This window comes from Sinocyclocheilus grahami, unplaced genomic scaffold (genome assembly GCF_001515645.1).
Source record: "Sinocyclocheilus grahami isolate Dianchi unplaced genomic scaffold, SAMN03320097.WGS_v1.1 scaffold69.1, whole genome shotgun sequence".
In the NCBI taxonomy this organism is placed as follows: Eukaryota; Metazoa; Chordata; class Actinopteri; order Cypriniformes; family Cyprinidae; genus Sinocyclocheilus; species Sinocyclocheilus grahami.
In genome coordinates this window covers 1176083-1203854 of record NW_015505248.1, presented here as the reverse complement: position 1 = coordinate 1203854, position 27772 = coordinate 1176083, and the positions used below count along the sequence as shown (strand labels likewise).

General features: G+C 37.9%; 1 protein-coding gene across 1 annotated transcript; it reads left to right on the top strand.

The window, feature by feature from the left end:
* The first annotated feature begins 7583 nt into the window (after positions 1 to 7583).
* LOC107585329 (galactosylgalactosylxylosylprotein 3-beta-glucuronosyltransferase 2-like) lies at positions 7584 to 24910 on the top strand. Its single transcript, XM_016272327.1, has 4 exons — positions 7584 to 8597; positions 13888 to 14032; positions 19933 to 20081; positions 23617 to 24910. Exons 1-4 carry the CDS (start codon positions 8025 to 8027, stop codon positions 23701 to 23703), a joined length of 954 nt encoding a protein of 317 aa, XP_016127813.1. The 5' UTR covers positions 7584 to 8024; the 3' UTR covers positions 23704 to 24910.
* Positions 24911 to 27772: the final 2862 nt, after the last annotated feature.

Below are 27772 nucleotides of genomic sequence, written 5' to 3'. Positions count from 1 at the left end.
TACTATACATATATATATAAATATATATATATATATATATATATATATACATAAAATATTCAAGTAGTACAGGTTTATAAAAGTACAGCCTAGTTTAGTCTACCTTGTTTATGTTAAGAGAGCTAAGGTAAGAGATATCTTAAGCTTTCACTTTCCAAAACTTCCACTTTATCAATATTCATCCTGTATTAAAAAAGTATGTTGAGTGACACACTTATCATCTTGTTTACAAATTTATACAGTTGAATTATTGTCCTTTCGTTAACCTGACCTTGCCTCATGTGGATTGAGCGTCTGTTTGTGCTTAACTGACATTTCCATTGTCAATTATTTGTTCAATAAAGATTACTGCTGAATGACATGTACAACATCTAAATATTTGACCGTCTGATTACTGTTTGTTTGTTTTTGGTATGCAGGAATGTTGTCATTATTCATTCTTCCTGTGATGGATGTGATGTGATGTGACATTAGTGTTATCTTTCTATTTGTGTGCCACATGCACACACCAAACCTCCTTATTTTCCCTGAATACATTCCTGCAGCTTTACTAATCACAGCACTCAAGATTATTATGGCCTAATGCACGTCTGTGCCGTTTAATTAAGAAAGTTGAGTAAAGACTTTGAAAAGTCCTCCAGTCTGTCAGTCCTAACCTACGCCCCTCGGCAAGCTCTAAATCCTCCTAAGGGTCTGTGGCTCTTTCTATTCCACACTAATATCTTCTTCACTAAAGACTGGAGCTAACCTCATTCAACAGAGCACTGCCGTGGCAGATACAAATGCAATACAGCGCAAACAGATTAGGAAGAAATTTCAGCGGCTGCTCACATTTGCTTTTTTCATTTTCAAGATCATTAAATGTTGACAGTTCTTCTGTCATTAAGAGGAGGAAGTTAATTATGGCTTTGAAATGTAGTGCCATCACATTCAAACAAAATCTGAATATTAGAAAGTAATCATTTCAACTGGAGGACATATCCATTTCACACTACTTATAAAAGCCCTCTGAATGAGTATTGTGTTTCTAACTATATGATTTTAAAGCACAGAATTCTTAGACTAAATTAGAGACTAAGGTCTGTAAATTACACCCTGTCCAGCCCCTACTCAAGTTGGCGCATTTGGAAACAATGATCGCAAATGAGATCTCTATAATATCTCAATTCTTTGAGATATTAAATTGAGCTGAGACGAGCATATGCTTAACGCAATTATTTTTTGTATGATTGCATCTCGTTTCAAACCATTTGAAGTGTGCTTTTTACCAATTACTACCACAGCAATGAAAAATTACATTTCTTTCATCTCATTTGCTTCTCCTAGACAGTGAGATTAAACCGAGAGCAAATCGAGTCTTTTGCTTAGGACTTTTTTTAACACTGAATCCTAAGATTCAAAACAAAAGGCATAAGGACATGGTCAGATTGGACCGTTTTTTTATGTATATATTGCAAACTTACCGAACATGCAAAACAATGCTGTGTGCTAAATGTGCTTGTTGTACGTGTGTACATATGGTGGTATTTTTACCAGCTTATAACTCAGAAATAGCTTTTAAAATTCAGCACCAGGAATTGGTCCATTGCACACACTCTCCAATGCCTGTACCCAACTGTAATGGGCAACATATCTCCCATGACAAGAAGAAGCATGAATGTTTGAGCATTTTGTCCTTTTTAGGGTTGCATCTTATAACGTCAAGTCCTGTTTTTGGTTTGTTTAGATGTCTTTGGTCCATGTTGCTTTTATATATGTGACCCTGGACCACAAAACCAGTCTTAAGTCGCTTGGGTATATTTTTAGCAATAGCCAAAAAAAACATTGTATGGGTCAAAATTATCGATTTTTCTTTTATGCCAAAAATCATTAGGATATTAAGTAAAGATCATGTTCCATGAAGATATTTTGTACATTTCCTACCGTGAATATATCAAAACTTAATTTTTGATTAGTAATATGCATTGCTAAGAACTTAATTTGGACAACTTTAAAGGCAATTTTCTCAGTATTTAGATTTTTTTGCACCCTCAGACTCCAGATATTCAAATAGTTGTATCTCGGCCAATTTCATTGACCCATATGACTGGTTTTGTGGTCCAAGGTCACATATCAGTTGAACTGCACCAGAGTTCATATGGAAGTGGACAAAGACCCACCATATCAGTGGCACCAAGATTCGGATGGCAGCGTTTACACTTTTTCAAATGAACCGCACTAAGACCAATCGCACCAAAGTTAATTTTAATTGACCAAATCTGCCAAGTGCACGATTCTTTTTTCTTTTCTTTCTTTAAGTTTATTTATATAGCACAATACAACAACAGTCGTTGACCAGTGCACTACATTCAGAGGAAAAACAAGCTCAGGACAACTCACATGTTATATGCCTTTTCTAAAAGGTGGGTTTTAACTTTTACTTTAAACAGAGATTCTGTAGGGATTATCTAATAGATAAAAGGTAGGCCGTTCCATAATTTGGAATGATTGTCTCATTTGCTCCTATGCTATTATTTCTCCCAGGAATTTTGCCATTGGAGCTCCACATGAGCACACAGCTCAGTGTGTTGTAACACATGGTCTAACCGCCAATTACAGTGAATACAGATGCTTAAATGAAATCTAATGGGACCTCCGTTAAGCCTACTGAATTACGAAAGTGCAACCTCTGAGCAATACAGTTTTCATGGGTTTATCCTTTTTTCAGCTGATATGAAAACCAAGGGCGTCGTCATTCATCAGCAGGTGAGAAAGAAGTCAGCGGGCTGGGTGCGGCAGGGACAGTGTGTCCTTCCAGCATGGAAATGAAAACTAGTCTTCCACTCTCATACACTCCACTCCACCATAAGGATTAATCCAGCTCCCGGTGGGACTAAACGAACAGAATCAAGAGAGTTTCCAAACAGAAGTGAACAGGCCAGGCAGAGACAAGCCTAATTGATCACCCTGTCACCGCTCTTTATCATTAACGGCTTCGTGTCACAGTAACAAATTAGATTGTTGCAGGATGAGACCAATTAATTGTGATGTTAGAAGGCCTTGCCAAGTTCCCTGTGCCAGATGCAATTGTGAACACCAGTGATTTCTTGGTTTTGCTGGAGCACTCTATCAAAATGCCATTCTCTATTCTGCATGATTTGTAAATGCCTTCTCAGACAGAAGCATTTTCTTTTGTTCATATCTTCACTGTTTTCTTTCCTGTGAGAAAAGAGTCAGGACGTACTTTAGCACAGCTGTGTTTTTATTTAAACTAAATGGTGACGTGCTACATCACTGCTGAGAGCAAACAGCACACACACAACAACCACTGTAGAAACCAGCCATTCAAGACGTGACGACCAAGACAAGATCAGACAGTTTAAAGTTGTAAGAGAAGGACCACTTGAAAAGATATGAATAGGAAGAAACGGTAACACTTATTATAGCAGCCATAGGACTGGAAGAACCCGTTTTTTTGGTTTGTTTTTTTACTCTAGAATATTTGCACATTGGACTAACCTGATTTTTTTTTCTTTTTATTCATAATGAGCAAAAGAAGACAATTTATGAAATTATTGTCAGATCTGATTCCAAATTTAAAATCTGTCACTGAAATGAGTTTTGGACATTTTTGACTTTCTTCTAACAAATATATAAAATGTAAAAAATAGCTGCCAGAGACATACCAAGATGGCTGGTGAATAAAGTGAATTGCCTTAAAGAGACTTTGGCCAGAATCAGTCCAATCTAATCCAGTATTTCAAATACATCATGCTGCATTTGTGAGGTTAGCAAACTTTCTCATTCAGTCTCTCCTTCTCTAGCAGATATAATTTCCCCATGGATTAATTAGGGACCTAAATGACCTTTTACTGCATGCATGTGCCATGAAGACAAAGCACAGTGTTTAGACAATCTGCAGCTATCAGCATGTCGATTTGTAGTCTTGCTATCATCACATCACCAAGTTGCTCTGCTAATGCTAGGGGAAAAAACAAATTCAGAGGATCATGCAGGTAAATGCTTAAGTTAGCCACAGTGTGAGAGAGCTTCTTGGTATCACAGGTGCTAATACGTGTTTATCCCAGGGCTCATTGATGTAGTCCCAGATCGAGGAGTGTCATCATCTATTAATGTACTCGTAATATGTGGCCTGTGAAATGCCATGTTACCGCTTCAGCTCTGTTTACTTGTGATTGAGCTCCAAGAGACATCTTTTGTTATGTAAATCTATCCCACAGCATGATATTCTGCCACAGATTCAAGGTTATTACAGAACATATTCATCCTTCATCATTCATTGCTGTGCTAGCATTGCTTTTATTCACTGGTTAAAAAAAGCATCATGAGAATCTCGAAGACTGCATTAGACAAAGATGATGAAATATACAGTGCAAAGAGATGTTAACTACCAAAAGTCAAAAAAGATTGATTGCATGCTTGGATGCTTCAAATTAGCACTTTCTTCAGTGTCCTTGAAATGAAAGAGCTTGCAAAGTTACTTCTGTCATTTAGAGATTTGGTTGCACGACCAGTATACATCTGACTCTGTTCTGGAAATTATTCACACATACTCACATTTTGGAACTAAATGGCTGTTCTTCCACTAAAGCGTGTGAGAAACAAAGTCAGTTAAATTGTTATGGCATTTAAGCTATTAAGCCAATTTTGTTATTGTTTATCTTAAAACTCAATTTATTGTACATCTGAAATGGTGTCAGAATTGGAAACACAAATCATTATCAGGTTGAAACATTAGATGCATTTCGCTCGAAAATTAGATTAGGCTCCGAACAAGTGAAACTATTTGAATGCTTCGATTTTTAGTTGAGAAAAAGTCCAACAGCAATTTGTTTCTGTAGCTTCAAGAACAGAGACCTAATGTTGTTAACTCCAGACCAATTGATTCCATTGAGTTATGTTTAGAAAATGTATTGGCTCAAGCGGAATTCACACAATAATGGAAAGTGATGAAAAGTCATTTCTATGCAAATGGTGTTGACAAATGCATTCTATATTTCCTGCTTATTGTGAAGATCTAAATTGCTTTGCCTCACTCTTATTGAATTGAGACCTAAATTATCATTTGATCTAGTTGTGCTGTGATCTATTTTCATGGGGCGCTTTAATTGGTTGTTATTGCATTATGTTGGCTTCAACAGCATGCATGAGTATTGAAAGGATATTTCTCCATCAATAAACAGCTTTTTCCCCTCCTCCCCCACTACTGAAAGCCATTAAATAGTCCAGTCCATGCTCTCCTGCGAAGCCTCATTAGTGTGAATGAAGATGGGAGGATTACCAGATTAGATTGACTGCAAAAATGCACAGTAGCACCATTTTCTTTTTTTAAGTGTGTCATAGTGTCTCTAGTTCCTTCTGAACAGCATAAATCTTCCTTATTTAATCACATCACATCTCCTCACTTCTCACAAATCGAGAAAAAAAAACACTCGCTCCATGTAATAGAACAGTTCACTGTGGATCAATTCCATTACATCCAAGACCTGAAGCTTGTTTCTTAAATAATTAGGCCATAACCATTGTGCTTCTCCTTATACTTCATAGTGCTTTTCTTTCATTCTAGATGCAATGAAATGAACAATAGTCACTGTTACCTGTCAGATTTCAGTCATTTACAACAAAAGGGTGCCCACAATGAGATAGCGTCTCTGACAGTTGCTTCTATTTTCTGTGATTGACATTGTCTGTGGTGACAGGGGGTGGCATGTTGAGGATGGGAGGACAAGGCTGGATGTCACAATCCATTGCTGTCATCGCACTGTGAATGGAGACACAGGACAGTCAAATAGACATGCCAGTGCTGAAATGAACATCATAAAAGCCTGCTGGCAATGTGTCAACCATTTTGATTACAATGTTGACTGTTAAATCTAATAAGTTGCCATGTTGCTTTTTACCTTGTTAGTCATGCATCAGGATGTTTTGTTTATGCCATCAGGTGATCTGCTAAATCTACAGATGGGAATATGCCTGAAGCAAATGAACATCAACAGATTGAGTTTTCAATCAATCATATTGTTGATGTGGAAAAATGAGGATGGATTTCACAGGATCTTCATACACAAGCAGACAATTAATTGCCATTTTAAGCAATATTAATTTAGTTGCATTTTACATTGATCAACAGAACAAAAATCCTTTGGCTAGCAGTTTTCACCAACATATATACAGGTGCATCTCAATAAATTAGAATGTCGTGGAAAAGTTCATTTATTTCAGTAATTCAACTCAAATTGTGAAGCTCGTGTTTTAATCAATTCAATGCACACAGACTGAAGTAGTTTAAGTCTTTGGTTCTTTTAATTGTGATGATTTTGGCTCACATTTAACAAAAACCCACCAATTCACTATCTCAACAAATTAGAATACTTCATAAGACCGAAAAGAAAATTTTTTTTAGTGAATTGTTGGTCTTCTGGAAAGTATGTTCATTTACTGTACATGTACTCAATACTTGGTAGGGGCTCCTTTTGCTTTAATTACTGCCTCAATTCGGCGTGGCATGGAGGTGATCAGTTTGTGGCACTTTTTCTGCCACACTTTTTCATTCCACTCAACTTTCTGTTAACATGCTTGGATACAGCACTCTGTGAACAGCCAGCTTCTTTGGCAATGAATGTTTGTGGCTTACCCTCCTTGTGAAGGGTGTCAATGATTGTCTTCTGGACAACTGTCAGATCAGCAGTCTTTCCCATGATTGTGTAGCCTAGGGAACCAAAATGAGAGTCAATTTTGAAGGCTCAGGAAACCTTTGCAGGTGTTTTGAGTTGATTAGCTGATTGGCATGTCACCATATTCTAATTTGTTGAGATAGTGAATTGGTGGGTTTTTGTTAAATGTGAGTCAAAATCATCACAATTAAAAGAACCAAAGACTTAAACTACTTCAGTCTGTGTGCATTGAATTTATTTAATACACGAGTTTCACAATTTGAGTTTAATTACTGAAATAAATGAACTTTTCCATGACATTCTAATTTATTGAGATGCACCTGTAGTCTACATACTCCGATATCTTATTAAATGGTGTTTAAAGAAATCTGCTATTTGATGAACATGAACATGACATTCAGACACACCTTCTGTTATTGGAATCTCAGATATCTGACGGTCCCTCTGGAACAAACGGAAATGTGGAATTTATTCAGTAAAGACTATGGCATGAACAAATTTTACATTTGTTTAACACAATGACTACTAAGTTAATAATTATCAGCATGATGCAACTAAATATATAAGTGAATAAATAGTCAAATTTTCAGAATACATTTTTTTAAAACGAATTTGGATGGGGGACGTAATTTTGATTACAATAAATTCAAGCACAAAAAAAAACATTTATGTTACCTACTTGCCTTGCAAGTTGAGTAAATTCTAACAACAGCCCTCTTTGCACTCGTTTACAGATTAGAATTAAACTGTACTCATGTCTGACAGACAAACATGTGAATATTACATGAAAGTCTGCTATCGCGCAAAAAACAGACAACAATGCAAGTGATTCCTATCTCGCTCTCTGTAGTGCGCAGGTGGGGAGGGTGAAATCTCAGTTTGAAGTCTCCGTTTTCCTCATTTCAACGGATTTACAGCAGCGTCGGACCATCAGCTCAGTCCCATCATTCGATGCAGTTTTGAGTAATCATTACACCTACATGAATTTACTGCACTCTAAGCTATGCACGTACCTAAAACAATGACCTGTTGTTATTTTTGGCACTGTTCTCTGCGCTGAACGACTGAAAACTCCTTATTTATCGGGAGCATCATCTCAGGGAACGGACTCTCTGGCGGAGCGCAGGACGGGATGGCATCGCAACAGTGCGTTTAGGAAACGGGAATGGGAAGTTTAAACGTTCGTGGACTGCGGATACTGGCTAAAAAACACGCGAGGGACGGCTTTAAAGGAAGTTTAAAAAGGAATAATCTGCAAAAATTCAATAATCGTCTCTGAATGAGGCACAAACTCTGTTTGTGGCGGACTGTTAATTCTTCACATTAAGCTGTGCTGGTTCTTCGGGCACAATGAAATCCATCTTTTATACTCGCTTTTTCATCCTTCTTCCGTGGATCTTGATAGTGATAATCGTGATTGACATCGATACCAAGAGGCTGTCTGTTCGGAACACGGCCAGCTTTTATTTGTCTCGGCTGGGAAATGTGCAGCAGCAGCGGCAGGTCGTCAGGACGACTCGAAGCAGCAGCAGCACCACCAGCAGCAGCAGCAGCGGGAGTAACGCCACATCTCTCCCGGTCATTTATGCCATCACTCCTACTTACAGCCGAGCGGTGCAGAAAGCAGAGCTCACCCGCTTGGCAAATACGTTCCGCCAGGTTCCGCAGTTCCACTGGATCGTGGTGGAGGACTCGAACTCCCACACGGAGCTGGTTTCTCGGTTTCTCGCCCGCTCTGGGCTGCGATACACTCACCTGAACGTGTTCACTCCGCGCAGGTTCAAGCGGACAGGGATGCCCCGAGCGACCGAGCAGAGGAACTTAGCGCTCGGCTGGCTGAGAGGACATCGCTCGGTCAAAGATAAAGGAGTCGTTTTCTTCGCGGATGATGATAACACTTACAGCCTTGCGTTATTTGAAGAGGTAAACACGACTTCTTGAGATGACTATTGTTTTAATTCTACTTAAATGAGTAAGGATTGATATGAAATCTGAAAAATGAAAATAAAGTATAGTTGGTTAGAAAAGCAATGCAAATAGAAATGTTACATCATGGCAAATAGGCCTACTGCCAACTAGACAGAGATATGGCTGGGGTTCTCAAGAAACCTCTGCTGGTCCACACTGGTCCAAGCCATGCATCTATATGAATTCTGTTTTTTAGATGGCAGGGTTTGCTATACGGTTGCTAGGGTGTTGCTACGATCTACTTGTTGGGCCGGGTAAAAAAAAAAAAAAATCCCACCACAGTGTCTCTTCGATATTCTGATCCTGATATATGATAGACCTGTGTCTGACCCATTGAAAAGGGTCATGCGTGTCTACTCAAATGGTGCAGGATGTGTTCATTTTTTTTCCACAAGAAGCAGCACATTAATATATGCCCATCTTATTTTTTCCACCAAACGGAATATAGCATCTATAAGACCCAACAAAAATACATTTATAAGTGGGGTGCATAGATCTACATGCTTTACAAAGTGTGATATATAGAGACAGTCCATTGCCTCTACAGTATTTGCCTTGAGAACCGGCACTGTAAAAACTTAATAAAATTGAAAACCTAAACATATAATGCAGCAATTAAAGTCAATTCAACCTCTATATTGTCACTGTACAAGGTTTTTTGGTACTCCACAAGGTTTCTGAATTAAAAAGGTGAAGTATAAATATAAAGGTGGCAATTAATAACTTGCAGTGCATCAGGAGACTTCGCTGTGACATCTGTCCCCATGGACATTCATGCAATGTGTTTTATCACACCAGTACCATCTATTTCTTATGTGTCTCAAAAGTGCAGCAGTTGATGCGCATAAAGGGAGAGTTCAAAAATTAAAATTCTGTCATTATTTACTCAATCTTGAAGAATGTGGGTATCAAAGCAGTTGCTGGTCCCCATTGACTTTGATAGTAGGAAAAAAACATACTATGGAAGCCACTGGGGACCAGCAACTGTCTGGTTACCCACATTCTTCAAAATAACTTTTACGATCAACTGAAGAAAGAAACTAATTAAGGTTTAAACAACTTGAGAGTGAGTAAATTACGACAGAATTTTCAGTTTTTGGGTGAACTATCCCTTAAGCGAAGGTGACCCAGTATACTGTGTAGCCGAGCAGAGTGAATTATCCCAGTTTTGAAGTCACAGAGAAATGAGAGAGTGACCTGACAGCTGGGAAATTAGGATTTGTCTGTTTAAACGGTTGTCTGTGGACGACGGATGAAACAGATAACACAGCGAAGTGATGAGTGGAGACAGGTTATGCTTTTCTATGTCTTGCATACATTAAAAAACTTTTAAATTCTGCACATATTTCTTCAAGATATGTTTTTGATCAAGTCAGCTGGATTCTGGTAATTATAAGAGTGTAAGCAGTAGGATTAAAGGAGTAGCTCTCTCAAAAATGAATATTATTATTTACCCTCATGTCATTCCAGATGCGGTCATTTGTTTATTTAATTATTTTTTCAGTGGAAAAGGAGAAATTTTAAAGTAGTTTGCATTTTTAATGTAAGAACTTTACATTTTATTTTTAGTTATTTTTAGCTGTACAAAACAGTTCATTATGCTGTTTGAAACTGTTCTTCTCGTTATTTCCCTATAGCGGCTAATGAATCGGAAGTCTCACACATTCACAGAAAACGGCTTCTTTCCACATTGAAAAATAAGATGGAAAGTACAGCATGCAATATCAAATGTAGTCATATGGATCAATTTTAACGTTATTTTATGGTGTTTTTTTTTTTTATCCTTTTTGGAGATTGACCAACATGGACACCACATGTGATGACAGAATTGTCATTGTTAGTTGAGCAAATCGCATGAGAAAACAACTATTTTACTAGTTCTACCCATAAATTTACCATCAGTAGGGTGTAAGAAGATTGCATGAAAATTTACAAATTCAAATAAATTAGCCACCAAGCGGAGAAATTTAAGAATTAACATGTAAATGTATTGCTTTACTTGATGTCTGATGGTTGGACATTTCTTTTATTTGGTTGGAAAGCATAAAAAGGGCACCAGAAAGCTGACAGCAGTCGAGTGATAAGAGGACAGAAGAGGTTTCTTCCTCTGCATTACATTCTCCATCCAATCTACAGTAACACAAAATCTTTTTCTCTCTCTTGGCTGTTGTCCAAACCCTACACTTATAGCTCATAGTCTCATTTATCATCAATTATTCTACCTTTATCCTACCTCTGCTTTTTCCTCTTATCTAAGCCATTCTCTTTTCCTCTGCCACCGGCCTTAATGCCCTCCTCATTTCTTCAACGCTTGCTTTGTGCATCCCTCCCACTGCCTCTTTCCCTCTCTCTCCATTTCTCCAGAACACAGCTGGACATGTGGATGAACACATGGAACAGCCCCTGAGGGGTAGAGCGCAGTGTCACTATGCTGATGACCCCTGCGCTGCTTAACACGAACACATTACACAGCACAACAATGAGAGTCATTTGGGCCTCTTCAACAGCTAGTCTTTCATAATGACAAATATTAATGACACATAGGTATTCATTTAGCACATACTGTTTTCCCCAACGAGAAATGCTAAAGCTCGAGTGATTCATCCCCAGGTGACAGTAACTTAGAAGAACTGCAATGCAAAGTCTCAAAACTGACTAGAAAAGTACAAGCTTGTACAGATATGTGACACAGCAACAGTGAAACAATATATATATATATTTTTTAAGTACAGTGATCAAGTTCAGGAAAAAATGTCTTCTACTGCCTGAGTGAAGTAAGGGAAGATTATTCTACCATAAAGATTTTGAGCGGAAATAGCTTTATCAGTAAACACACAAATAGAACATACATTATTATTTTTGGATAGAAAAAATAAGTTTTCAATGACGAGCAATTTGTCAGACTAAAAAATGGAGCATGGTATAATTGATCACGAATCAGTCAATCAGAACCATCTTTGTTTGCGTTCTTTCTCACATTCACAATGACACACAACTGAAGAGCATTACAACAAAGAACACATACCTTGTATTTTCATGTCTAATATGGAGCTTTATCAGACTGCAAGTTTTTCCATGTGAAACGTGAGGGTCATACTGTATGATATCCATAACTTCCTTGTTTTTTCCTTGTTTATGTTTAATATACACAAGGAGGGATAATACAACCAAAAATTTAAATTCGATCATCATTTACTCAACTGTCGTTCCAAACCTGTATTTATGTATTTCTTCTGCTGAACACAATAACCAGATCAATATTTGGGTTGGCAACCAAACAAATTGGAATTCCATTGACTTCCATTGTATTTTTGGTCCATACAATGCAAGTCAGTGAGAACTGAAACTGTTTAGTTACCAATATTCTTCTAAATATAGAGGTTACAGAGGTTTGGAATGACAAAGGGGGTGAGTAAATGAAGACAGAATTTATATTTTTGGGTGACCTATCCCTTTAAGTCCAATGAGATTTTAGCAAGAACAGCGCTAATGAAATAAAACTGAACAACCAGTGAAATGTAGCATTGCTTCTTGTAGTCTGATAGGACAAAAACCCGGATTATTGCTTGTTGCTTTATCACCTCTTTACTGCAAGAAAAATTTTTTTTGACTAATTTTACAGTTAAAATATATAAGAACAAGATACAAGACTTGTTTTCGTAGACTCTACATTTTGTCCTACTGCACTGGCAATTTTTCTTTAGTTTGAAGTTTAAAGTCAGTGCAATGAAAATAAAATGCACTTTAAAATAAAATTTATTGTAGTATTGTGGCTGTTGTCCAAACCCTGCACTTATAGCTCATCGTCTCATTTATCATCAATTATTCTACCTTTATCCTAATACCTAATACAGATGCAGTGTTGCTTCTAATTTCAAGGATTTTCAGATATTGTAACTGGAAAGCAAGTCTAAAAAGGCTAATTAAAAAAAAGTGTTACAATGTAATTTTGTGCCGAGTATGTATCGGCAGCACATGGTCATAATAAAGTCATATTTTGATTTCCGTGGTACAGTATACAATGTATTCTCCTACTCTGCCTTGTGGCTTTGGTGCCACGCCACATCACAGCAAATTCTGCATTAGATTTATTATTCTCAGTTGTAACCGGTCTTTCCTTAGAAATATAGTTCCTTACTAGATCCAATTTTGTTGCTGCATTGTTTGAATCCTCTCTGGAACTGTCAGGCAGCATGTAGAGTTTTGTTATCGAAGGTGATTTTACCTCCCTAAAGATATCGAACACACTCGTCTAGTACGAATTTATTTCTCTGCACCACGTTGTCAAAATGGGGCCAGACTTTCAAATTTCCTGTCCCTGCAGGAAAACACATGGGTCACAAAAACTGCCAAATACAGATGCCTAGCCATAGCCGCCTGTAGCTTGAGAGCTCATCTCAAAGAACAGTGCATGTGACATTGCATTTGATGGCTGTGCCTGTTGCCCTTGTTGCCAACTTCAACGCAAAAGGACGCTTGGCACCTGCAGATGACATCCTCTTTGCTATGGAGAATTCTTTGACTTGGCTTTTGAGCGGTGTTAGACTTTAAGAGCACCATTATGGAGATGAAGCCTTTGAAGAGAGGGAGGAAGACAGACATTAGAAATACAGCTAAAGGGGCAGCAGTCTGGGCTTCAAAGCTTGTCCATTGCTTACGGCCGCCAGCCACAGGCACGTCACCCGACTGCGTACAGCACTCACATAAATAGAACAACCATTAAATATTCAAAGGCTACTCTGACCATTTGTTTGAGAAATTGCAGCAACGCTCATTTCCCCAGTGGCAAATCATTTTTATTTTTATTATATATATAAAGGAATGAAGGGAAAACAAGATTCTTTCAGCAGTAGGACGTTTAAAATTCCTCAAGGAAGATGGTATCTTGTTGGAAATGTCAGTTTTAGTGTTGGCGGGTGGTTCAATCAGATGTGATGGTGTTTATGAAACTGAAGAGCGATGTGTGCTGACTCCAGCAGACTGCAGGTGGACGGACTTATTTATGCTGAAAATGAGCCAGGATTTTATAATAAGCCATTCTGTGTGTGACGGTACTACACTTGCTCCTTTAATAATAATAATAATAATAATAATAGACTAAGTACTGCGTATGGTTAGCAGTATAAAGGTCCAAAGAACCGACTGGAGGGTGCACAACAAAACTCTGCAATTCTTTATGATAACTTTGGTGGACTGGGTTTGTAATATTATCATATTTACTGTTGCTCTGCCTTCGACTGTTCAGATGCGGTCAACCAGGAGAGTGTCAGTGTGGCCGGTGGGACTCGTTGGAGGTCGGAGGTACGAGCGGCCCTTAGTGGAAGAGGGGAAAGTGGTCGGCTGGTACACAGGCTGGAAGGCCGATAGGCCATTTGCAATTGACATGGCTGGTAAGACACCACTAAGATCTCTTGAAAATATTTACTTTAAGAACATGCACGGTCATTAAAATACCACTATAATTTTTTACTGAATATTAATACAAAAAATCTGAATGATAATGGTTTATAAAAATCTTGCTGCAACATTGTTACCCAACCAGGAAAAAAAGGCACACATATTTGAATGTGTGACAATTATACCTGTTTTACACTATGTGCAGGATGAAACGTTAACACAAAAGCATGCATTCACACTGACAGCATTTCAGCTGTGTAACAGAACCGCATCTCAAAATAACAGAAAATTACAGACAATTAACTGATTTCCAGGTTATTGCATTCTATTTTTATAAAATGGCTATCGGAGTGTACCATTGAAAACTATAAAACACAATCTAAACCACCTTAAATTACAAAATAATTTGTCAGTTAATTATTTTATGTTGCTTTATGAAATACATAATACATTTGCCTACGAGGCAAAAATACACTCAATGCTGAAACAACTCCCTGTAAATGGTTAAAATGAGCAGCCTGAAAAACAACAACTACAACAAACTATGCCTTAGACATGAAAAATCCTTTGCATCATGACAATGGGATTTTTATAGCTGGTTTAGTGTTACAGATTAAGCAGCCATTTAAAAAAGCTGCTTGACCAGTTCTTAGAAATATCTATTTCTGGATTTCAAATATTCATAGGCCCTGAACATGATCTGGCCCACTCCCTTGAGTGACAAAAGATTTTTGACAAGAGATTCCATTGGTTAAATAACAGGTTTGTGTTAACTTGCACTTTCCGTCAACCCAGTTGATTTCGAATTCCAGAACTAATTTGTGCAAAACGTAACACATTTCTTTTTTTACACCATGCCCATCTGAAAGCTTCCATTTAAATTACATTTATTCATTAGGCAGATGCTTTTATCCAAAGTGATTTACAGTGCATTCAAGATATACATTATTATCAGTATGCTGGTTCTCCTAGGAATCAAACCATGACATGTGCCATTGCAGGTGAGCTACTGTGACCAAATAACTATCCATCAACGGAACTGATTATGGCATTTTTAAAAGTTCAGAACTATTACTGTAAATGTCTACAAAAGTCTTGGAGAAGCAGAACAACATTAGCTGGGGCATTATGTCTTCAAGTTTCACCACAAGGTCTCTCAATTCTATTGAATGTTATTAAGGTATTGAACTTCCGTCATCCATATCTCTGTCCATCTTCTCTGCGTTCTGAAGGATATTCTGCCCATATTATACCATGTGCTGTTGATAATCACAACATCAGCTGTGTGATGAGCAGCTTGCCTGCACAGATAAGCAGATGGGACTTCTTTGCAATTACTTTCCAGACTGCCCCTCACTGAAGTCGTTTCAAACAGGCATAAAAATTGGCCCAAAGCAGGCAGCAAAGCGGTTCCTATATAGAGAGACCATGCAAAAGGAGCGCTCTAAGCTGAAGGGAAAAAAAGCTGTGAAACACCAGAGTCTTCGGAAGAAGCTTTTTTCCTATACAATACTAGTGATACGAGCTAGATCAACTATGTCAATGTTTACGAAGAGAAGGCACCAAGTACCAGGCTTGTTAATGTTAACGTCAAGTAACACTATTAAAAAAAATCTAAATAACTGAAATAAAGGTGAAATAAAATAAAATATAAATATTAGATGAAAAAAAACCTTACAAATAAAAAAAAAAGGTCTTGGCAACTTACTGAAATAAAATAAGTTATAGTACTTATAAAATAAGTACTAAAATTACTAAAACTAAAAAATAAATTAATTATATTTATATCTAATTGCATGTATGTATGAGTGTGTATATACACACACACAAACACACAAAAAAAGTAATAAAAATGGCAAAAACATTATATTACTGAAAAAATATAAAAATAAAATAATTATAATATAAATACTGTAAGCGTACATTCCCCCTTACTGTGAGTAAACATGCAGGACCTGATCCTTTCTTCACAACAAGGTACAAAGGAAGAGTTTACACAAAACCATTTTCATCTAAAAATAGAAAACTTTTTACTGTCTCCATGTAAACTATAGAAATGCTCATTTGTGAAAGCGCTGATGTTATACTCATACGTGTTATGTGTTCAGTCTATAGGCGTGCGCGAATCCGTACTTGAAGAATGCATATGTGCGCAGGAGTACAGTGTTTCTTTACAAAGTGACATTGCCAACTACTGGCCTGGCATGCATACAGCGTTTTTAGTAATTTTCACGGATCCGTATGAACTGTGTTAATTTAGGAGACTGTTGTTGTCAAACGTTGTCATCTGTACGCTAAACCTTTCAGAAACGCATAGGAAAAACTTTTTTGTTTTTAGTACAATCGTTGTAGTGTGAACAGGCATCTAAGTGGCTTTCCAGAAACTTCACAGTCTCTGTTCTTCTCTGGTGAAACGAGCTGCCAACCTCCACCCGATCTGCTGAGACCACCAGAACCTTCAAGAAAGAGCTGAAGACACACTTCTTCCACAAGCACTCAACTAAAGCACAACCATAAACAAAGGCACTTCCTATAATAACTCCTGGCACTTGGCAATGTGTACTGCAAATATTGAAACTTTGCTTGTGATGTTCCACATTTTTAAGGCACTTTGGGTAAAAGCATCTGCTAAATGACAAAGTAATTTGGAAGTTTAAATGTCAGGCTGGTCGGGATTCCCAAACAGGGATGTTAAAAGCATCTGTGTTTACACTTTTTGGGAAAATCAGCTTTTAAATGGCTTACTTATGTTTTCATGGTAAACTATATTTCAACAGTGTAAAATAAATTACAAACTATTACAAAGCATAACATGTAGGAAAAGATAACAGGTACCCTGTACTTTAGGTAGAAGTGAGGTGACGGGGCATCCATTCGCTCTCTGCTCCCTATAATTGGCAAACAGCACCTTTACCGAAGCTAAATTCAGCCATTTCTCTGTGCATTTTTAGCAAACGTGAGCTCTCAGGTAATGCATTAAAGAGGGAGGGTGAGAAGATGCTGACAGGTTGGAAACATCCTAATGGAGAGAGGCAGGGCTCATATGCAGCTCGAGGGAATGAATACAACATCAGAGATAGCAGTGCGTGGTTGAAGCAATTCCTAATTCCCCAGACTCCAGCGCTGCGCTGGATATTATGCTGTTCATGAAACTCAATAACAAGAGATGGTATAATCTCTTGCTCATGTGATCCCGTTACTACCACTATTGCTCCTCTTCCATAGCTTGTATTCTTGACATGTGTTCACTCACCCATAATATCATCATCACTGTCATCAGAGATAATGTATTCATTGTCAAGCTGACAGTGAGCACATCTCCCTTCGCAAACCCTTCACACAATGTATACGCTTCCTCACATCGCTGCCGTAGACTAAACACACGTTCTATGAGCTGTTTAAGGTTCATAAATCCGCCTGCTCTACTACACTTCTCCTTGAACAAAAGCTGAGAACAATGAAGTTATTTAGTATTCCTGCTGTACGGCTTCTTCTGAGAGCAAACACAATAGCAGAGAAAAGGTCCTGAACCGCCTCTCTCATTGCTTTCAAGCACTGCTCTCTCCTGAAGAGGAGCTCAAGTGCTTGCCTTAACATGGAAACCTTTTTAACACAACAGTGACATAGGCGCATTAGGCGGAGAAGGGTTGAAAAGATTATGCATGAGAATAAACGGAAACAAAAAGCAGCATCTGTAGTGTACACAGTGATTAGGCCGTGTGTGAGTCACACTACCTTTTACATGATCTGTGTCACAAGTATATATATATATTTTCCTAGGGGTCTGGGAAACAATTTGCAGAATTTCACTTTACAAATATTTTATCATATTTCTAAAATAATAAAATTGACTCATTACATCATTCTAAAAGCTTCTTTGCAGTGGTGGGCACTATGCTACAATTTGCACACTACTAAATATTTGAGAACTGCACCACTAAACTTGAATCTACGTTACCATTAATAAGTTTGGGGTCGGTAAGATTTTTTATGTTTTTGAAAAAAAGTCTCTGAAGCTCACCAGGCCTGCATTTAGTTGATCAAAAATACAGTAAAGGCAGTGATTTTGTGAAATATTATTACACAGTATTATTACACTATATTAGTTACTTAAAATAAGAGTTTTCTATTTTTATCTATTTTAAAATGTAATTTATTTCCGTGATGCACAGCTGAATCTTCAGCAGCCACTACTTTTTTGGTCAATAATGTTGAAAAGAGTTGTGCTGTTTAATAGTTTTTTGGAAATCATGATACATTTTTTTAGGATTCTTTGATGAATAGAAAGTTCTAAAGAACAATAGAAGTATGTTGTAATATTTAACATTTTAAATGTCACTTTTAATCACTTTAATGTGTTGTTATAATAATTACCCAAATTTCATAAACATTTGAACAGCGGTGTATGCATGAACAGTTGGAATAAAACAGCTGACTGATTAAATTACATCAATGACCTTATATTGTACCTTAACAGAATTCAATCCTTTTGACGTATAATTTTATGTAAATAAGTGAATTGTTAGTGAAACTAATGTAAAAAGTGCACCATTTGAGTTTTACAGATTGTTGTATATTTACTTACGGTCCCTTATTAATTTTAGACAGTTCATTAATATGATTTACATTTTTAAATATACTAAATATTTCATGATTTATGCATAATATTTTCACTAGAAATTGATAGTTTTGTGGGGGTTTTATCAATCATAACAATATAAACAGCTTTTCAGCACCACTTCTATTTACAGATTTGAAAGCCATCCTAATTAAAGACCTTACAAAAGGCCAGTGCAACCCTACCCTGTTCATGAAAGTTGGTTTAAAAATCAGGATGTGAATGTTCAGGGTGGGTTTACTACATTGTTTATGCATTTAACTCAGCAGCGCAACTAGCCGGTCCCTGAAGCGCTGTTGGTGCAACAGCAGAAAGATGTCCAGCTCTTCAGCTGTATCAAAGCCATGTCCCTGAATCTCTAAGCATAGGTTCTTACATCATTCCCCCAAATACTCCAACAGGGACATCAAAAGGCAATATAGTCATTAAAAAAAGAAAAAAAGATCAAAAGAAAGGAGTTGGCTGGTCTTCAACTATTAATAAACCTTGATGTAGTATGCATGTCGATCTGAGGGAGAGAAAACTTGTAGCTACACAAGGACACAGTTAGCCAGGGCTTAGATGAACATTGCATTGCTGTCGTGAGCTCTCTTCTGTGGATTTGAGGGAAGCCCAGGTGGTTTTAGCTAGAATGCAGGCGCCCTAGAAAACAGCCTGTGCCCAGGATAAAGAGCCCACAACAGAGGGTGATATTCCCTACAGTAAAGTTTTGAAACTGAGACGGTGTCACCGAGAGAAATGGAAACGAGGGGGTGAAAAACTTATCCTGACCCACATGCAGCAGTGGGACGGTTCAACCTGCTCCCATGAGAAATGCATAAGGTCAAGAGCAAGCTGAAGAGCTGTGTATTTGCGTATAGCTAATACAGCGTAAATGAGAGAGTGTGCTTGAATATATAATGAGATTATCTGCACAATAATTTGTGTTAGATGAATTTGCAATAAACAATGGCAGGCTTTTTGATTTATATTGCGTCCAATTTCTGGAGATTGTGCGAAACCCAAACTATCACACTTGTAATCGAGGTCTATAATACCTAGAGAAAGCGATCTTTTAGTATTCTCATTCATCTCAATGGCAGTTGCTCAACCCCTGGAAGTAAGTATTTTGCAATCTGCCATCACGGCTCAAGGGCACACATTTCTTTCCAAACTCTTCACTAATAATTATCATGAGCTATGACATCAAAAGTAGCAAATAGGAAAAAGTAATAAAATAAATACTTTTTAATTGAAATATCTGATTTTGCTTGCAAACCTTTTTGTCATTGGCAGGCTTTGCAGTGAACCTGCAGGTGATCCTGTCAAACCCACGTGCCCTGTTCAAGAGAAGAGGAGCCAAACCAGGGATGCAAGAGTCTGATTTTCTCAAACAGATCACCAAGGTGGAGGACTTGGAGCCAAAGGCCAAGAACTGTACACAGGTCAGTAGAGAAGCCTGCATTTGCATCCTTCACACAAATTAGTTTTCGATGTTCTGTATTTGTTCCTAGTCTCTCTTGAGTCTGAGTCATTAGTTTGGGCATTATGACTCAACCCTATCTTTTTGGTACCAATTTGAAAACCTAACTTTGTACGGCGATCCAGTGACAATAGTGAATAGCACTGTCAAGGAGCTCTTGAAACTGAAAAACACATTCCTATGTACAGTATTTGACTTGGTCTGATTCTAAAAGCTCCTGCATTCATCCGTGGTCCATTATCTCAGGAGCTGAAATCTCTTCAGTCGGCTCACCTTACGTGTCAAAATGCTCTCTTCCTCCCCGTACCGTACGTCACGGCTACTGCCATCATCATTATCACCCAATTACCCTAATGGTAGCCGCACTGGGTTATTAATAGTGACTATTAGCAGGGCTGACAATTCCACTAATCACCAGCACCAGCAAGAGCAGGACATGTTTCCAACGTCAGCCAATCAGGTATGCGTCATTTTGCCAGACACAGCATAACGTGCGCATTGTAAACAGACTGCAGAGAGCGCGGGTTTGTTGCTGTGGTACAATGCCATGGCGGGTGTAAGCGTGTAGATATCACACCTGTAAAACGGAGTAGAAGGGGCACTGACAGTTACGAAGAAGTGCAAGTCGCTACTTGGACAAAGTGGGAGTTTAATATACTTACATTTGTGGCTGCAGTCCAATTATATGAGGATGGCATTATGGAAGTAAACAAAAGGAAGCACTTGTGCCAACAGTTATGGGTCCTCGTGATGGGTGTGAGCAGGCATCTGTCCAAAGTGGAGCACTGCCAGCGACGTCTTTTGGAAAGATCACATTTGTAGAAGCGTTCTTGAGGGTCCCAGCGGATGACTGTGACTAAGCCTGTGGGCAGGGCGATATGGCCAACTCCCAGCATGCACTTCAAAATTAAGCACAGGGAGGCTGGGTAGGAGTGAGGGGGGTCATCTCATGTGAGTAATCAGACTGAACTGATGTGACAAGGAGGAAAGGGACAGAGGGAGAAAGGAAGAAGAAGAGGGCAAAGGGAATATGTTTGAGATTGGCAGAGAGATGGCAAACATGCCATATAGATGTGAAGAGGTGAAGAGGGTGTGTGAGAGATTTACAGAAGTCAGTCCATAGACTCTCCTATTTATTAATGTCAATCTCAATCGTGCTCCTGCAGACCAGATCCTGCCAGACTGCTGTCAGCGTGCCAGCATGCTTCACTCTGCCCACAATACAATCGCTCAAATTATTATTCTCTCTCAAGGCTTCAGATGCTCATCCTGTTTAGGTTCAAAAGAAACCCTCTGAAGAATCTTCAACACTAACATTGTTTGAGAAAATCATTCCATATGGGACAGCCCAAATCCACAGACATTTTTCACAATGGGCCTGAGAGTACTTCACATTTATTAAGAGCTAAAATACTTTGACAATTATAGGCTATAACAATTAGATCTGATGTCATGCAAGATTCTATCCTATTTGTAGAAAATCTCTTTAAGGTGTATTTATTGTTAACACTTTAGACTAAGATTCTTCATTAGTTATATTAGTACTTCATTAGTAACATTACTTAATGCAATAGCTAACATGAACTAACAATGAAGAATACTTTAAAAGCATTTAAAAACCTGTTAATATTTTCTACATATACTGCTTCTTCTTTTTTTTTTTTTTTTTTACAATGTAAGTTGTTTAAATTAACATATATTATGAATTAACATGAATTTTATAGACTAGATAAATAGAAAGAGCATAGATTTTTTTTTGTTGTTAGCTCATACATTACTGTTCAAAATTTCGGGAGGATTTTTAAAAATGTTTTAGAAAGAAGTCTCTTATGCTCACCAAGGCTGCATTTATTTGATTGAAAATACAGTGAAAACTAATATTGTGAAATATTATTACAAATTGAAAGTATATATATATATATATGAAAATGACTATATACAGTATATAACTATGAAAATGTTAATGTCTTCTAAATGACACATTACATGATATTACTGAAGCTAAAATTTTAAATTTTTCTACTTGTATTCATTTGTGTTTTCATCTATCAACCTCCCTTTTTAAAAGCCAAAACAACGTATTGAAGAAGGAGGACAGGATCAAGAGGAGTAGGGTGACAGGGTGTCTTCTCTCATTCCTGGTTCGCTCGAAGTGGGGTTTCTCTCTGTACAAATTGAAATTGGTCTATCAGAGTATTTAACAAGAGTTCGGTACACATTGCTATAATGACAATGACATCAACACTTGTCTTACAATATTCTTATAGATGCACAGGCAAAGACCATGACTGCTCCAAGATTAGTCCAAAAACTATGAAGGGTTTAAATTTGAATAACTTTGTCTTGAAACTCATTTACAATTACCAGAGCCCATGGGAATTGCTGGCTTTACACCTCCACACTGCTGTTATAGCACTGCTTTCAACCATTATGCACTGAGTTGTAGCCATTACATTATCGACATTAAAAATTAAAGGATTTATTACATAAGAAAGTGGAAGCAAGTTTAATTCTTCATGTATTATTACTTTCCATTTATAAAACTCTGGAAAGTAATAATCACTCTGCAAATATCTTTGACAGCAGCACACAAACATGAAGTGTAACCATCCACAAACCAATTACAATTCACTTCAGGAATTTTCCAATTTAGTCTATCTCAGACCTTCAGACTTAAATTTCTTAATGCTTTTAGCCACATATAAAGTCCTGTCCCACAGCTTACTGGGCCCTGGTAATATTTATCAAGGGAACAACGGGAGACAACAAAGTAAAGTGTCAGACACCTTCATAAGAAGCATTAGAGAATCTACATCTGACTGATACATCTTGTTATAAGGCCACTACAGGGTTGCTGCTCCACGGTGCACCTTATTTATCACTTATGGTTCTGTTAAATTAGCCTTGTTATGCAAAACAAGTCAATCTGCAGTGCCATGTGTTCAGGAACTGACGTGTCACACCTGGGTGCGGCCATTTAACTGTGCTCGTTCCCTGCACTGCCTCTATCTGATATAATTAAGATATGGAACCAGTCTAAGAGATCCCAATCCAGCACCCTTCACGCACCAACAGCCTAAAACATCTCCACTGAGAGATCACACACAATTACCTTATTTTCTGTTATGATGGACCTGTGTACGTGTACTTGCCTTCAAAATCCCTTTTAAGGAATGTCAGTTCACTCGGTGGCCATATTTGCAACCCCTCTGGGCAGCTATTTTTGGGGGTTCAAGACCAACTCCAATCTGCTTGAATGGGGAAATACAGAAATCTTATAAACTGCTTGTCAAATTAACATTTAAATGACATGAACTGACTCATAAATGTTGTTTTTTAGGCTCAAATGGTGTTAAAAAGCATTTATTTCAGGTTGGCAAAGCATTTCAAGAGCAGTCTTATTTATAGTAATGCAAGTAAACTGCCTTGGTACATACAATACACATGTGCTTGGTTCCCATATTCTTAAATACCTGATTTCAAATTGTTTCTTTCAGGTCCTGGTCTGGCATACCCGCACCGAGAAGGTCAACCTGGGTAACGAACCAAAGCGGCAACAGGACTCGGTCTATATAGAGGTCTAGCGATTGACACTGGACTAAGACTGTCATATAACACTGGATGAAGGCCCGCCATCATCTGCACTTTCCAAATCGATGGCCACCTTTGAAATTTAGGATACCTGCTCTGGCGGAAAAGACATGCCAAGCTGTCTCTGTATTCTCTACTGACATGCACTGTATCTGCTGAAGCTTCTCACTGTGGCGTCACACTGGATTACCTGTAATGTGGTAGAGGAGAAACCATGGATAAGGGATTTTCAAATGGCAACTGGACATGAAAAAACTTGATCTTATTCCCATCTTGCAGACTCTGGACACTCGGGAGAATCAGATCAATGTCGGTGAATGGGGAGGAAAAGGACCAGCCGCTAGAATAACGTACAGAGAGGTTGAGTGGTGCAGAAGGGAATCGAACAGTCCACGAAAACAAAAGGAACAGTGGATGAAAAACCCTGGAAATACCGTCTAAAGCGTGAGACACTATTACAAGGACAGAACTTTTGGATTACAACTGTCTTTATTCCAAATGACCCTCTTTAAAAGCAAAAAAAAAAAAAAAAGGAAAAGATAACTTTACAATAAATGCGTCTTTAGACAAAATGATCACACAATAGTTCATGGCTATTCATGGTTTAATGCACGTAAATAACAATATTCTCTCTCTGTACTAGGCACCAGAAAATGTAAACACATTATAGAAATAAACCTGGATGACACGGTGGGGATGTTTATATTATTGCACAGCAGAGAGACCCTGTCTGAAAGGATAAAAGCTCTGCTACAGCGGCGAGACTGACGTGTTCGACTGCAAACTTTTGATCAGTCCTTACTTTTCAAAACTAGCTGGCTAAAACTTTTTATTGACCCCCAATGCCCCCTTTTTCCGTTAGCCGTCACAGCTGTACAGTCGTCCAGGTTTATTTGTCTGCCACTCACTGTGCTTCTCTGTTAACGCACACATTAAAACATCACAGTTAAGATGGCATTTGTCATGGAGCTACACAGATCCAGTAGGGTGAGAGGCCGGAGAGAGGGGGCGAGGGGTTCATCTATCTCATGATTACATACATTACATGGGTCTATACAATATTTGCTACAGGGTTCTAGGACATGGGGCTACACAAGATAGGAAAAGGAGGGGGAATTCACAAATATGATAGCCATACCTCTGTCTTTTAAATACTATGACTCACTATTGATTTGGTAAAGATAGATTAGAAGCCTGTATAATTGGAGAGAGAGAGAGAGAGAGAGAGAGAGAGAGAAGAAAAAAATAATTGCAAATAGGACGCTCAAAGCTGCCAGTCTCTTACACTCCATACTCTCGCTCACTTGATCAATAAACAGGGAAAGTTGAATCGATGCTCTCCAGAGTATGGTTGGAAATAGAAAGGAGAAAAAAAAATGACAGTACATGAATAAAATTCTGGGTGCGAGTAGTGGTGGAGGAGGAGAAGAGAGGATGTGGTGCCCCTTGTCCTCCATCTTCCCTCATTAATTTACTTCCAGAGCTGGGTGCTGAGGGTCTGACCGGAGGGGGGTGCCACCCAGCCGCCCATGGGTGCACCAGGTGGCCCAAATGCCATTGGAGCACCAGAACCATTCAGGTTAATTCCAGACATCTGTTGGTTTATCTGAAAAAAAGACAAGAGGATAGATAGAAGTGTGAAACATCTTTATACACAAGACTTGTTAGCATAATTAACTATGGTCCAAAACCTACAGAGGAAGCATTATAAGGCACCATGGACACTCTACAGACAAAAAAAGATTTTATGAAAAGTGCTGTCTCCTAAAATACCACATTTTGGCTAGATTCTAAGCCATCATTACAAGCAAACGCCCCCCTCAAAATTGGCAGACAAGAGGAGAGAAATAATATTCTTAAATATTATCATAGATATTTAATTTAAAAATGTTTCTGATTTATTTATTTTTAATAAAAATTTAATTAAACATTTTAATTAAATAAAAATATTTATAATATCTGCATGAGCTATTCACTTTTATGCTTGTTAAGAGTATTGCACCTTCAGTTTGCAAACAGTAAGCTCTATTGAAATAAATAGTCTCCTTCGTAGAGCACTATTTGTGTGCTGCACAGCCTAAGTACAGTGTTTTAAATTGGTTACTTACAGTGATACATGACTCTTAGAATGCTGTCTATGAAGGTTGTTAGGTTCTGAAACAGAGCTTTGGTATTAAAAGAAAAATATAATTGTTTCTGTGGAGTTTCTACAGTAACATTAAAAGTAAAAGTGGTGTTTTTACACAATCATCTGACCAGTCATTTCACCTGTGGATGGCCTTTCCCTCCAAGGTTCCCTTTTCCTCTTTTATTTTTTTTCAGATTACTAAGCTGTCCTCTGATTTTTAAACTCATCAACCCTTTTATTACTCTTCTGCTACCTCCCTCTCTCTCTTTCATTTTCTATACCTCTACTCTTTTCCTTTGTCTCCCACCAGTATTCTTCCTGAAAGCAGAGCGGCGTAGAGGAGTACGTCCTGTGGGGTGCGCTGGCGGTGGGGCAGCCCATCAGACACATCTGTCTGATTTATACCGCTGTCTCTACAGCTCATATCCAGCAGGGAGAGAAAAACTAATGGTTTCAAATAAGAAGCCCCCTATTTTTCATTATTAACTTGAATTCTGGGAACTAAAGTTTGTGCAATCTTTATCCAGCTGTCGAAAGGATATATAATGGAATACGGGATTTTCTTTCTTTGAAATAAGAGTTTGATGTACTAAGTCGACAATGCATGTACAGAACTATATAATCGACCAGTCGGTGGGTTGTCTGGCATATATACAGAGGCTAAAATAATTACAATCTTTTATTACACAAAACTAATCTCTTCACTAAGAAACTGTGGATGATAACAGGAATACTGCTCATAGCACACCATCAGTTCACCAAGCCCGACAGTAATCATCTTGAAATATGTTATTGAATGCGGTGGATCTGTGACACAAGCGGCACTTTGATGGCAATAGTGCTGGTGTTTTAGAGGGGATGAATGCAGAGAGGTGCCTTAAACCATGCTGACAGTCTTAACAGCACACTAAACCACTGTCAGCATGCTAAAAACCTCTCGGAGAAGTTGCGGTCAGTCTCTAAATTAATTCCCTGTGAAGTTACGCTTTTAAGAAAACATAACAGCTAAAGCAAAGCCGACCTCACTAATTGAATAGATGGTTGGTGTTACATAATGTTTATACGAGGTTATGTTATTGTTTACATAACTCTTTATTCACTATTCAGCAGTTCAGCCTTATCTGATGAGCGAAACAGTGAAGCGTGCCAGTACTCAGAGGCTAGCCAATCATAAAGTAGCTCATTTACATATAAAAGACTTAAGATACAACAGAACTGCTTGCTTCATAAATGGGAAATCATTCATTTAATGAAAAATTATTTATGACTATTTTTAGACTAACTAAACCATTCCAAAATGTGGGTTTTTTTTTTTTAGAAAGTAATACTTTTATTCAGTAACAGTCCGTTGAACTGATGAAAAGTGATCAAAGACATTTGACAATATTTCATAAGATTTATTTCAAATAAATGTTGTTTTTTTAAACTTTGTTCATCAAAGAATCCTGAAAAACATCACCGTTTCCACAAAAACATTAAGCACAACTGTTTTCAACATTTATAACAAGAAATGATTGAATGATGCATATTAGAATGATTTCTGAAGGATCATGTGACACCGAAGCCTGGAGTAATGGCTGCTCAAAATTCAGCTTTGCCGTCACATGAATCAGTTACATTTTAAAATATATTAGAACAGATATTGTTGAATTTTAATGATATTTAAAAACATTATTTTTGACCAAATACATGCAACCCTAATGAGCATAAAATGTTTTTAGACATTTCAAAAACATGTACAAAAATTCTCTGCAAATCCTCAGGAGGATCCACTGTGGATGTTGACTTCATTTTGTGCTCAAATGCACAGCAGGACAAATTTGGCCAGTCTCGTAATTACAACTACCTCCTCCTCAACACAATACTGCCTACACAGAGAAATAAGTGAGAGTGTGTGTGTTTGTAAATACTCCAAGAACAGTACTCAGCTATTC

Bases quoted from the DNA above. Each gene is read 5' to 3' on its own strand.
- LOC107585329 (XM_016272327.1), top strand. From the start codon at position 8,025: ATGAAATCCATCTTTTATACTCGCTTTTTCATCCTTCTTCCGTGGATC. The intron at 14,033-19,932 runs GTAAGACACCAC...TGTCATTGGCAG, and splicing joins ATTTGCAATTGACATGGCTG to GCTTTGCAGTGAACCTGCAG. The intron at 20,082-23,616 runs GTCAGTAGAGAA...TGTTTCTTTCAG, and splicing joins AGGCCAAGAACTGTACACAG to GTCCTGGTCTGGCATACCCG.